Below are 14,173 nucleotides of genomic sequence, written 5' to 3' on the forward strand. Positions count from 1 at the left end.
TACAGCGGGTGGTTGACCTTGGCGGGCGAGAATAATGTTGCTACAGCAAAAACACATGCACTGTCAAGTTGATATATTCCACTAGGGGGGGGGGGGGTCACACATCCAGTTACACAGACCGATACTCGTTATATTCTACTGAAACCCCGCTGTCGTTTTGGTCTTGGAATACGCTACAACAGTGGCTACCGTGATCCTGGAAAGCTACGGGATGTACACGGTTTGGCTCCACACCGAAGTCGTTGGCCTTTTTTCCTGATTTGAAGGAGCTGCCGTCACTTGTGTGATACGTCAGTCTGTTTCCGTTTCTTTCCCCGGCCTTCAAATGCATTTCTATCTCTGGCTTCGAACCAAAACCTGAACATCCAGCAGGAGTGGAGAGTAATGGTGCATAACGATCTAGTATTCTGGTTTCTACTGCAATACAATTTTACCGTTAATACTACAGGTACAGTGTACTGCTAGGAGCGTATTCACATTATGTACAAACTCTGGCGTGGAACTGCACAGAGACTTGACAAGTGAGTGTGCCTTTTCTTTTTGCGAGTCTGCGGAGTGCGTTCGAGATATAGAAAAATAAAACAGTGAGAGACTACAAAATACTGTGTGCCGCCATCGTACTTTAGTGCTGCCGTCCATTGTCGCCCTGTTCTTTGTCCTCGTTTGAATGAGAGCACAGGTGTAGCTTAGCTCTTTCAGTCATAATCACAATAATTAAAAAAGAAAACACATAAAATGATTGTCTCAAAAATATTTTAAAAAAATAATGGTATTCTAAAAAAACAGCATCAAGTACAACAAAATATAATATGTAACATGATACTAAAACTTCCCTTTAATCAGCTTATTGGAGAGTGATATAGGTGTGTGTGTGTGTGTGTGTGTGTGTGTGTACACACAGTATATAGAAGTGTGTAAGAGCAGGGATGTGAGCACCTCCAGTGTCCGTTTCCATACTTGTTGTCTCTTGTTTAAACACACCAACGGGTTAAAATGTCCCTTTAGTGTCCCGTCTAATCTGCTGAAAGTGCCGGGCACCCGGTGTCCTCCACGGAGACGGTTTCACGTCTCAAAATGTGCAAAGTAGGCATTTGGACTCGCTTTATCTACCGCCTTAAGTGTTAAATAATAGGAAACGGCATAAAATGCAGAACTAACGTGGACCTGTGAGTCACTGGTGACATTGCTGAACGGAAAGCGGGGTGATGAGGGATGTACGGTGTGTGAGCTCCCGCCGGAGGTCTAGATGACCTGGCAGCAGCTGTGTGGGGTGGGGGTACACAGCAGACCTTCTTTGGGGCTCCGGTGGATGTTGACGGACAGAGTCTTGTCGCTCAGAGGCATCTGCAGCACGCGGTTCTTCATGTTCCTGTGGTTCTCCCTGGCCAGGTCCAGCTCTCCCAGTCTCAGGGTGCCCATGCAGGGCCCCTCCAGCAGCGGGTCCGCCAGCGCATCCCCCAGCGGGGGTGGACGATGGTACAGGTTCCCCCTGGGGGAGGGGCCGCCCAGGAGCGAGACCTTATCCAGGCTACCTGTGGAGCCGCCCACGCACATCCTCCACATGGGGCGGTCCTGGGTGTCCCCCACGACAACGCCACCGGCGCCTCCTCCGCCTCCTCCCCCCGTCAGGTTGTGGAACTGAGAGCTCAGGCACAGACTCATCAGCTTCAAGCTCTCCACCAGACCGCTGGCAGCTTTGGGCGTGCCTTTGCCTTGGCCCGAACCTGATCCAGGACTGGCACAGTTGGAGGGACTGCCCTGTGCTGATCCCCTTTTCTCCCTATCCTCTTTCCTCCCTTCTCTCTCCTCCCCTTGTCCTCCTACAGTCGCCGTATGTGGTTTATGGTGACTTGCTGTCTCCTCGTCACTCGACTCTGAGGCGGGGGTGAACGCGGCGACCGGTGCCGTTGCACCGACGCTTTCAGGCGACGATATGAGCATCGGCAGGGACGGTATTCGACAGTTCAGATTGAGGCTGAGGCTGGGTTTTGGTGGACCGAATCCATGCAGCGCCCTACTCTCCTCCTCTTCCTCGTCCTCTTTATCCTCCTCGTGGATCTGGTTCAGAACTGGAGCACTCATGCGAGATGTCAGCCGGTTACCAGAAGAAGACGCGGATGACGAGGAAGAGGCCTTGCAGCGGAGCACCACCTGAGCGGGCAGCGCAGAGGGGGAACATTTGTCTTCCTCCCCTTCTTCCTCATCCTCCTCCACGCTGAAAAGACTGGGACTACGAGGTTTGCAAGGGCCCACCGAGGTCAGAGATCCAAGCCTCATGGGGTTAGCGTGGGGCTTCACCAGAGGCCTGAGCCCCCTCTCCTGGCTCTGTCGAGCAGGCTGCTGCTGGCCGGATGGCGGGGTGTGGTTCTCCTGCCGCTGGCTGAGGTCCAGCAGAGCCGTTTTAGGCCGAGGGCCCTTGTGGAGGCTCTCAGCACTGCGGGCAGGCGACTGTGGCCCGCCGGGGTGGGAGATAGTCGGACCTCCGAGGCCATCGCTGACATCCTGGTGAACATCCACTCTGGTGGGCCAGGACTGCCTGTGAAGGGTAAACACACACAGAAAACCAGGTTTAGTGGATTGAACTATAAGTCATCTCTAAATTAAATGCTGAAACAAAAGCACTTCAACATGTTGGAAAAGGTGCACGTTTGTTCCTGTTTAAACAGGAACAGGTGAAACTACTAGTCTGGTACACAGCACAGCCACTACAGCTACCTAATGAACGCATTGTGCTGCCGAGACATAATTACAGCACATCGTGTAACTCCACCCGTTACATAATATTTAATTCTGCAGGAGGAGTTTAATGGAGGATCCATCCCCTGGTCATGTTGTACTTGATGTTTCAAACCTAACAATGATTCAAGTACGACGGTTTCCTCTTTTAAGTGCATTTGTAACATTTTACTCAAAACCACCGCATGTGATCTGGAATGAACCACATTGATCACATCCTCGGTCCAGCCGTAGACTAGGTCTCACCTAGTCCTGTTACACATGATCATGACTCATGCATTCATGGAGGGATGTCAGAGTGCATTGTACGGGCTTCTGAGCAGTTGGGGGTTGGGATGGCAAGCTGGCCCCTCTCCAGCTGCCAGTCCACGTTCCCTACTTAGTCTGTATTGGGAATTGAACCAGTTACCCTCCGGGTTATTGAGCCAAGTCCCCTCCTGCTGCTGTCGTTCCCCCTTATTTCACGACATTTTCGGTGCTACAGCTGTGAGGGAAACTCCTAGTTAATCATGTGGTTCTGCCCTGATAATGATCCCTCTCTTCTATTCTCATATTCTCAGCCCATCTCCGTCTTTCCATCTGCTGTCAGACTTGTCTTTTGGAAACTGACAGCACACGGCACTGCAGAGGCAGCATGCTGTCCATCTCAGGGAGTGTGTGTGTGTGTGTGTGTGTACCTGAACTGGGCCTTGCTGGGGCTGGGTGATCGCGTCTGGCTGTGCTGCTCTTTCTCTTGCCTCTCCCTCAGCATCCTCTCAGCCAGAAGGAAGTACGTAGCTGTGATGTGGTTGTACTGGTTCGACTCCAGAGCCCTGAACCGGCGGAGAGAAAAGTCAATTTGAATTACAAAACACACACACACTAAACGCATCCTCCCACATATCAACACGCAGATCGGTACCGAACCCTGACGTGAGTCAAAGAGAAGTGACGGAGGGTGGAGATTTGATTTGACATGGCTAAACCTCCGGATTGACTGCCAGCTGCTTGTTAATGCCAATTAAACTGTTGACGACACTCAATTATGCTTTAGTTGGGCGAGTGAGCCGTGGCGAATTTGGGGAGATTACACAAGAAAGAATAGCTGCATGTTCATTCATGTGTGTGTGAGACAGCAGGAAACGTACTCGGTGATGGTGTCTCGGTCTGCGATGCCCCCCAGCACCATGCGCTGGATGATGGAGCCATGCTCCTCCTCCGACAGGCTGCGGTGGGACACCAGAGGGGTGGACAGCTTGGTGGCCGGGGAGGGGTCCACGCCCTGAAGCCAATCGTGGGCCCCGATCTCCTCCAGGGTGGCTCGTTTCTTGGGGTCCCGCTGCAGCATGCGGGCTATAAGGCTGGAGGGGGTGACAGAGGGGATCAGTATGATGGAGGAACAGAAACATCTGGTCAAGAGAAGACACACTGACATTCCCATAGCAGTCGGGATTATGATGGATTCATGAGCTGGCATGTAGACCGGCAAACCCCAAAGGTTAGTCAAGCTTATCTTATCTATCTCACTTATTACAATGTCCATGCTGTACACAGCATTTATATGACTGGGTGTTAGAAGTGAGCGGGCGGTCACAGCTGATGATTGGGAAGTATGAACGAAGGAACAATGCCTGGACTCTAATGCTCCATAAACAGGACTCAAAAACTGAAAATAAAATAAAACAGTAATATCCTTTAAAATGGATTATGATGCATGTCACCCCCCGTCAGTCTTCCCCTATCTGCCTCTTCACTGTCAACTGTCCAATAAAAGGTAAAAATATCCCCCAAAAACAAAAAACAATAGCTCAATTATATATTTGGATATTACACATTGGTACAAAATTTAATTTCTCCGAAGCTGATGTCCAAGAGCACCGTTATCAATGTTTGCCTTTAAGCCCCAGATCACAGCGTACCCCAGCTGGTCTAATCCTGTAAACAAGCATCCACCTTTTACCATCTGTCTCTTCAGTCCAGCGAGAACTCATTTCACTGGCTAAATCACTACACAGGGAGAAGTGTTTCTCAGTTTCTCTAAGGGCTTTAAATGAGTTTCAGGGCTCCACGATTGTGCCACGATTTCATGTGCTGTGTGCAAGAGAAAAAATAGTCACCAACGATGTGTGGTTTTCAGAGCCAGTCATTCAAAATGTATTCAGCACTTATTTCGCCCCGCTCTGCTCCGGCGCATCGTTAAACCCTCGCGGTGATAAAAATAGAGGGGCCGATTTTAAAGGGTGCATTAGATTCACTCAACGCGGCGCCGCATCTCTGGCGGAGCAGCTGACTGCAGCAGCTCCTCTCGCTTCGTCTTCCTCACACATCCACAAACATGAAATATGCAGCACCCGCAGAGTACTCCGGCCGCCTTACTCACTCTCTGCATGCATGGGAGATGTGTGGAGGCACCGTGTATTTACAGTCCATGATCATAGTGAGCGTCTCGCTGTCGTTGGTCTCCTGGAAGGGGGGCTGGCCGCAGACCAGCATGAAGAGGATCACCCCCAGACTCCAGATATCTGCAGGGACACACAGAGAGTGCTGTCAGGTCTGGACTAACTATCCTCGTGTGCATCTTTTTTTAAAAAGCAAGATGGTTCAACCACCGCGGAATAAATAAGCACAAGCACTGCTTAGTGACCTGGATACTACCCCCCCCCCCCCCCCCCCCCCACCACCACCACCACCACCACCACCAACAAAAAACTAGAGCTGTGCCAAACCAGCTCCAATGAAGCATGAATCATATTTGATCACAGCCATTCCCACAAATACGCACTGACTGAGGACACATCTGTAACGGAGGGTGAGGCTCCACCGTAGCAGCCGCCGGCGTCGTACTCGCACATGCATGCATGCACTCCCGCACAAACACGCAGTCCCGGCAAAGTGGGTTAATGTGTTCATCATCCCTCAGAGCTTCCAGCGAATGCTCATTCCGTTGAACAGTTCACTTGGTCCGATGAGTCCGTTCTTTTTCTAAATGAGCATCTTTTTTTCCTGCTCCGGGCGTCCGCTGGCGCTCTGGTCAGCAGGATGCTCCACTGACACACATTCTGCAGCTGGCGGAGGAGACGCAGCGGCTCCACGGTCAGTACCTTGACCTCCGTTTCACAGCCAGTGGGTTTATAACGTTGTTGCCCACGTTGGGGAACTTTGAGCAACATTAGCATTAGTGTGAGTTGTGTTTCCGGTCAGCCATTGCTAATTTTGTCCGTCTGCCACTTGGCTCTGGTCAGCATACGAGCCACCGCAGTCAGACCGAAACAACCAGCTCAAAGAGGCTAAAATGTTCCGTAAAGAAGAGTTGGCTGTGGGTTTGTCTCCTTGTGTGACTTCTCATTACATGTAGTCATTTGACAAATCTTATATAAAAATCTAAATATGATTCAGTGCAGCTTTCAAGTGCTTATCTTTGAGTTTCGCTTCCTGCCTTTTTATTGTCATTTCTGGTACTAACTTTTTTTTCTGATCACTATTTGATCAAACTATGTAACCGTGTGACTGGTTTCCTGTTGACGAAGCTTTCCCTGTCGTGGCTGCAAAAGGACAAATATCAGTTCAAATAAAACCAAACCACAACACTTCACTTCCTGTCAGGTGGCTGACGGGTTCCCAGTGTGCCAGGACAGCACACGTATCCATGACTACCTCCAACACACTCATTAATGAGTTCATTATGTTAAAAAGATGTATTCTGCAAAAAAGAAAGGCAGCCAACTGAGTAAACCGAGTGGCTCCGTGCTCCTCGGTGACGCGTCTTCATACCGCTGCGGTTTGCCAGGAGACGCTGGAGATTTCAATCTGGTGGAGTCAATGTGCCAGCTTACTGTGGGTGGCGAGTATTTATTGCTCCGAGGCTGTGAGGGAGCGTCTCATACAACCGATGGAGGGAGCAAACGCTGCTGCAGTCCCCCGCCACCATCTTACCCCTAGCCAACGTATCCTAGCAACCGTGACCCGGCTCTCCCTCGCTACTTGCGTCAGCGGTTCACCAAACTTCCTTCCTGGATAACTTTATTTATAAACCAGATGGCTGGCACGTCGCATGGATGACACCGTTCGCATCACCGCACATTAGCCTCACCCAACGCTAACAACGGCGGCTGCTGCTTGGCGACAGCTGGGAGTGTAAACATCCCTTCGTGCTGCCCTGCGCTGCATTTGAACACCGATTGCTTCCCTGAGATAACCAGCAGGCACTCCCATTGTGTCTTGACACCGTAAACCCCGAGGCCGAGTTCAGCATCCTGTCCTGCTGATCATTAAACACCTCTTTTTCTACTAAATGCTCCCACTGAACACAGATATGCTCTAGGTGATGCATGGTCTGGGATATGTTCCTTGTAATTGCTATTAGGTAGGTTAATGGTTTTGTTGTTGTGTGTGTGTGTGTGTGTGTTTTTAAGTACAGCTTGTGCTTCTTGAAGAGGAAGCAGAAATCTATATTTATCTTCCATTTGCTGGAGACAATAAGGAGAGAGCCCACACACGGCAAGGCAGGAGGAAGCAGGTCCGTCACGCTTGCACCGTGTTAAACCTGGGATTTTCTGCATAGAAAGAACATTTCTCATATTATTCAAACCTCCAAATTCCCTTCATACAGGCACCGCTTCACATGTTGGGAACAGGGGGGGGTTATTATGGACCAAATAATGAATTGAGGAGATGAACAACACATTATCTGATAGTGAAAAGGGTTTGTTCTTTTTGCAGTTTGCTCCTGCTAATCGGATCCTTCTGTAGGACTGAACTGCTGCAACATCTTTGGTCACTTTTCCATCTCAGATTCCTTTTCAGCACTTCCTCAGAAGAGCAACAAACGGCAGACAGGACCGACTTAAATGGGCTGAGGGAGGACAGTCCCTCTTTATCTCTGCGACAAACCGGGCTCGATGCCACCTGGCGCCTCACCAGCGGAGCTCAGCACCCTGCCCGACCGTCAGCAGCAGCAGCAGCAGCAGCAGCAGCAGCAGCAGCAGCAGGTACCTTGGCAGCGCTGTAATCCCAGGACAGGTTACCTCAAAGCCCCAGACGTCAGGACTTCTGGCCTCCGTTCAGCCTGCTCCACATCAAACCGCACCGCTAATACAATCACACAATCATCTGGGTCTCAGACAGAGCTTTTACAGGACAGCTGACCTCGCACATGCAGCTTCTCACACGATCCTCAAAAAAACAACAACAACAACATGCATGCAGTCCAATAACTACTGCTCCACTTCCAGTTTCCAGAAGGCGGGAGAAAATAGCCACCACCGATCCACTCGTCAGTAATATAGAAAACGCTTCTCCCTTGCTCAGATGCAGTGGCTTCTGGGTAGACCGAGGCACTACTGATGCCTTTTCCCCCTCGGTCCCCTTCCTTTTGCTCCCCAAATCTTTACGATATTTGATTGAATATCTATAGCCGTGGTTCAGTAAGGACCACTTCGGAAACCAATTTCAGCCTGACCTGGTATCAGATTTTATTATTGATATCAAGGCCATGGCTGTCCAGAACGGGAACCGCAAGCAAAAATGAACTGCAGGTGCAGGACGGCTAATCTCTCGGGTTAAGTAATAGTCTAATTTCCAAACTGCCTGGTTCGCTTACATGATCTGAACTTTGAGCAGCTGATTAAACTGGGTTCAGCCAAAGTACTGGAGGTCATAATGTATTCATATCAGTAGTTCATATCTGCAGAGAGAGCGTGTTCAGTTCATCAGAAGACGGCGTGTATCGCGTCCCGCTGCCGGGAACACACGCTGGACTATGGACCGAGACGGCGTCCCAGCAGAGGTCATCAGCATAGATAGCACAGACTTACCCACAGCGGGAGCGTCGTACTCGTCCCCCAGCAGGATTTCGGGAGCAGAGTAGGCCAGCGAGCCGCAGGAGGTGTTGAGCGTTTTCCCGGGCTGAAAGCGGTTGCTGAAGCCGAAGTCGGTGAGCTTGACGACGCCCTGCTTCTCGAAGAACACCACATTCTCCGGCTTCAGGTCCCTGTGCACCACGTGCAGCCGGTGACAGTAGGAGATGGCGTGGACAATCTGGGCGAAGTAACACTTGGCCACCTGAAAGAGGAGAACCCATTGTGATGAGTCTCGGTTTGTAAGAGGGCAAACGCAACAAAGCAAATTATTCTCTGATCCGAGTGACGTGAGCTTGGTTGATGGATGAACACCAAGAGAACGTAGTGCCAACCAACAACCAGCAAGGCCTTTGGAGACACTTCATATCTGTATGAGACTGTATATAATGCACATAGTCACAATGCCCGTTGGTCAGTGGACTGAAGACGTTTTCTAATAGACCTCTTTATAACCAGAAGAGTCGCCCCCTGCTGGCTATTACAAAGAATGCAAGTTTAAGGCACCTCCGCATTGGCGTCACTTGTACTGGAGATTGATGGCTCTGAACAGACAGAATTGAGAGGCATAAATGTTCCCATGTGACTGTACTAGAAGGCAAATATGCGTTCTTACTAACTTTAAATATTATCTTCATTTTAAGTTGGAAAAATTGAAATACGTGTCAATTTCTCCAAAGTATACGATCCACCACTAACAGAACATGCCAACTTTACTTCAACGTATTTTACCGTTGAAGTAAACGACACGGTGTCCATCCCGGAGTTGGAGAACATCTCGTCCATGTTTCCTGTTTAACGTGCGATGTCACAACTTTCAATGTCACACCGTTGCCTCCTGGTGTCTGGAATTGATTAACATTAAAGAATCGGTATGCGAGATGCACTGGCGAGCTTCAAACTACCTTTGAAGTGTCCTTCACTGCATTTCCCACAAAGTAGGCTCAAATGAAATGTAAAAAAAAAGAACTACATCTAAATTCTGTTCCCTAGAGACTTTATACTTCAGTGATTCTCATCCATTTGCAGGATAGCATTAATATTAATGATACTTGATTGATCTCCTTTCTCTTGCTTAATCTCGAGCAACCCCCCCCGGAGCTGGCAGGGAGCCCCCCTACGTCAAGGACACCTCTGCAGGTTAGGGTGAACCTTCATCTCCGCCACCCACAATCCCCCTCACCTCTTCCACGAGGCCTCCGTCGTGCTTCATGATGCAGTCGTACATGTCTCCCCCGTCCCCCAGCTCCAGGATGAGGTAGAGCTTGGTGGCCGTGTCGATGACCTCGTAGAGGCGCACCACGTTGGGATGCTGCACCATCTTCATGCATCGCACCTCCTGGAACAGGTGGCCCCGCGCAACCGGGTCCAGCTTAGTCTTATCTATCACCTTCACGGCGACCTGGAGGGGAAACGATAAGGCAGATATCTGATCAGAATACTCCGCTACTTTAGAGGTTATTGACACTTTTTAAATTGCTGATGTATGGCGTTGATAGTACAGACGTAATTAATATCACAAATCTGTGCTTAAACTGTGGAGAAAGCACAGTCTCCATTCATACTGTACGAATGAATGATCCTCGTTGATGATGACCAAACAGAAACATCCAAGCATTTCGTGTTGAGTCTCGTTGGGTAGGAAACGCCTCTTGAAACAACATTCAGACTGGGATGCTAAAACACTCACCAAAGCCAAGATCAACGACAAAATCAACCCACTGGTCTCATTTCAGAGACATTAGTCAAATAATCTGCACGAGCGTTACTAGTAGTCACCTTCTGTGTATGCCTGTCTCTAAGGATGACGATCTAATCAAATATGAGGAAATTCAATCCCCGGCAGCAAAGCGCTGCATGTACAGGCATGAGGCAGCGTACCTTTTCCCCGGTGAATACGTGTCGGGCTAGTTTGACCACAGCGAAGTGTCCTCGCCCCAGCGTCTTGTCCAGGTCGTACAGGCCAGCGATCTTCCCATCGTGATGACGTTTGAGCCCCGCCATGGCTGCTGGCGGGAAAGGGGGAGGGAAGAACTGCCTTCTGTTGCCCGCTGGTCCCCAGTCAGTTCTCCATCTCCTCCTGGGCAGTTACGTGAGGTTTGTGGCGGCGGTTCGGTTTACCACAGACCGGCTGAGGGTCTCTCCAGGTAGCTTCTGGGTTTTGGGGGGATAATATATGCTGAATGGTAATATTCACAGAGCTCCGTTCTCCCGCCGGTGCTCAATTAAATCCCATCTTCTTGTGATCTGGAGAGTGAAAATGGGACAACAAGAGGAAGACAGAATGAAAATTCATCCAATCACATGGACGATAAAGCAAGTCGGTGCTTTGGAGTCATGAAGCTGCCAGATGAACGAATCACCTGCATGTCAGCATATCACGTAACAACTACAAGAGTTATAATAAGGCTAACAGAAGAGTTTCTACAACACATTCGCAATCAAAACTAAAAAAACTAAATGAAACAAAGAGTCTTCTGCAGCCATGCTAGCAGCTCCGTGAGACTGTAGCTACATACAGAGCTTTGAGCTTAATGCTAACATACACAATGACAGGTTGAGGAGGTGCAACATTCACAGTCAATGTCTGAGGTTCTCTGTGTTTGTAGCATTAGAGTTGCGTATTTACCATTTCATTTACTATTGAGTACAACTAGAAAGCTAGATTAAAACTAAGTAGTCCTAGAAGTGTTCAACACAATACATGGCCTGAATCATCAAATACGCTGACGACTCAATCTTCTATATGGATCATTGGGGACGATCGCTGCCGCTTTGGATTAGAGTAAAGTTTGACTGAAATCAAATTGTGATTATTTGAAAATGTTATTCGAGATTAGAGGAAATTATAAGTTTTACATTTTTTAACAGCGGTCAGTAAGCTAGCTTTGATAAAAATGGTAACACAATGAAAGTAGGGCTAAACAATTATTGTATTACTGATTAATCTATTGATAATTTCTTCCATTCATCAAATAAATTGTTACTGTGAAATACTTGTTTATCATAATAAAAATAATAATAATGATTATTTGTTATCATATATGGGGATAGGTTAATTGATGACTCTAAATGTCCCGTAGGTGTGAATGTGGGCGTGAATGGTTGTCTGTCTCTACATGTCAGCCCTCTGACAGGGACAGACAGGTCCGTCCTGCATGTCTTTGGATTGGGAACCGGAGAGAATCCACGCTCACACGGGGAGAACATGCAAACTCCCGACCCGGGAATGGAACCCTCTCGCTGTGAGGTGACAGTGCTACACACCACACCACCGTGCAGCCCCATATTCTTTTCAGCTCTAGTTAATACATTGCATCGTTGTCCAATAATCCTCAGCTATATTTAGACATTTGTTTTTGCAACATTTCGTACGTTTGCCCGGCGGGGACGACAAAACTATCTTCCTGAACCAATTCATGCTGCTCTCACACGTCCGACATTCCCGCTTTGTTCACCGGAAGCTGCTGCCGTCATGCAGCGTGTTGCTCCACAGCCCAATTATGAAACAAACGCCTCCGGGGGAGGCATGGCATTCCTTCTCCAGAAATCTACCTGCGTGCCAAGAGCACAAGAGACGGCGAAAAGACACACAATGTACAGACAGGCAACATTCTTGGGAGGCGAGCCCCCGCCTAGGTGTGTTCCACTCACCTGGATTCACAGAGACAATTGGAAACACACAAGTGTTGCCAGGGGACACGCCTAACCACAAAACGCGATATAGCAAGATTTTAAAAAATCTATGGTGACTCAAATTGAACTTTAAAAGCCTAAAAAGCTCTCAGGGATTTTTTTTTTATGTGATCCACAGTCGGAAGGTTGTACCTGTGAGGAAAAGAGTGAGTCATTCTCCTTATAATAGGAGGCCGACATCTATATTTGTCTCTGCTCTCTGTCACACAGAAATACATGTAAACTTAACTCTGATGTAAACTTAAAACACACACACACACACACACACACACACACACACACACACACACACACACACACACACACACACACACACACACACACACACCTGATTTCGAGTGTGAGTTGGGTGAGATCAACGTGGATTGCAGTGTGTTGGTGAGCTGGTGTGTTGGCCTGGATGTAGTCTAAATCTGGATCTCTTATTTACCTCAAGTGTGTGTGTGTGTTTGTGTGTGTGTGTGTATAATCACTTGAGTAGTTTAAAGCAAGTAACATGCATGGTCAACCCTCTAGTCTCTCTGACGTGTCGCCGCACAGTACAGCAGCAAAAGGTTGGGTTGATTCACATGGCAGTACACAAACACACACGAGGTCGCTGACCTGTGTCATAAGAGCTGCTCCACTCTGATTGGCCGTAAGATTCAAGATAGGACCTGGGGGGTATTTAAGTGTGGTGAAGAGTCGCCACTTAAACCAGTAATATCAACAAAAACATATTTTTTTTAAACAAAGACTTAAGGGAATATAATTATACAAGCCTGAAATTCTAAAAAATATTATAATATTTTAACTAGCAGAAAGTTTTTTTCCCCTGCCCAGGCTGGGAACCTAAAATACAATGCAAATAACAACACATCATCACCTCAGAAATATAAAAAGAGTTACACATGTCCTTCTAGAAAGCATGCTGGAACATTAGAGTTTATATATATATATATATATATATATATATATATATATATATATATATATATATATATATATATATATATATATATATATATAGCATACTGAATATGTGCAGCAATGTTCAAACCTGAAATGACAATACAATATTGTAACTGCAAACTCACTGGACACACTTTAAGTCCCTAGTTGGATAAAATATGATTATTGGTAGCAACATGTGCATGATATAAAAATGTATATATTTCACAACTAATACCAAGGGATTGTTGTGTTCAAGCCATACTGCACTGCATCACCTGTGTAGCTGCTGCCCATACGGGACCCTTGCAGGCTCCCTGCTCTGCTGCCAACGTGCCCGCCGTCCACGGTGACACCGCGGTGCGGACCAGCAGCCTGCGCCAACAGCGCACACGCGTGACAGCAGCGAGGACACCGGCGGCAGCGCTGCTCGGAGGAGGCGCGTTTTATGCAAAAGTCCCCAACTGAAAACCAGCGGAGCTCCGCTAACTTGGTCACACGTTACTACGCGGGGGGGCCGCACCATCAGCCTGCACGCGCTACACCAGCACTTACCACAGAGGCAGCGCGAGCCGTCCCATCTGTTCCCTTCAAAAACTGCGGGAGCGCGCGGGGCTCCGGGCGGTTTGACGGCGCTGAAATCCTCCGGTGTTTAGTTTAACGGTCAGTCCCGACAGACAACCGGCCGACGGTTAGTCCAGTGAGTCCCTGTGTAAGTCTGTCACGCTGTCAACTCAACCCCTCTATTTCGTTCTCTCTCTCTTTCTCTTTCAGCTGCGTCAAAAACACAGGTAGCGAGATAATACCGGAAGTTGAGTTTTCAAAATAAAAGCTATATCTTTGTTAGTTCTAGCGTCAACTATAATAAATACATTAAAGTGACGTTTTGAGTTGTAAAAAAGATTATTAACAGTTAATATAATAACAGCTGTGTGATTCAATTGTGAAAAAAATGTCAAGGTGCGTAATAATTTGAG

General features: G+C 48.1%; 1 protein-coding gene across 1 annotated transcript; it reads right to left on the bottom strand.

The window, feature by feature from the left end:
• Window positions 1–1,056: 1,056 nt before the first annotated feature.
• Window positions 1,057–13,926, bottom strand: LOC311027614 (SNF-related serine/threonine-protein kinase-like). Its single transcript, XM_084031705.1, has 8 exons — window positions 13,752–13,926; window positions 10,452–10,817; window positions 9,754–9,972; window positions 8,529–8,775; window positions 5,096–5,237; window positions 3,864–4,076; window positions 3,414–3,548; window positions 1,057–2,536 (listed from the first exon to the last, which is right to left on the bottom strand). Exons 2-8 carry the CDS (start codon window positions 10,572–10,574, stop codon window positions 1,243–1,245), a joined length of 2,373 nt encoding a protein of 790 aa, XP_083887831.1. The 5' UTR covers window positions 10,575–10,817; window positions 13,752–13,926; the 3' UTR covers window positions 1,057–1,242.
• Window positions 13,927–14,173: the final 247 nt, after the last annotated feature.

The sequence above is a fragment of the Eutrigla gurnardus genome, assembly GCF_963514095.1.
Source record: "Eutrigla gurnardus genome assembly, chromosome: 17".
In the NCBI taxonomy this organism is placed as follows: Eukaryota; Metazoa; Chordata; class Actinopteri; order Perciformes; family Triglidae; genus Eutrigla; species Eutrigla gurnardus.

Excerpts from the sequence above, each read along its gene's own strand:
- LOC311027614 (XM_084031705.1), bottom strand. The coding sequence starts at position 10,574 with ATGGCGGGGCTCAAACGTCATCACGATGGGAAGATCGCTGGCCTGTAC. Across the intron at positions 4,077-5,095 it reads ATCTCCCATGCATGCAGAGA|CCTTATAGCCCGCATGCTGC; the intron begins GTGAGTAAGGCG and ends CACCCCCTCCAG. Across the intron at positions 2,537-3,413 it reads CCCAGCAAGGCCCAGTTCAG|GCAGTCCTGGCCCACCAGAG; the intron begins GTACACACACAC and ends TACCCTTCACAG.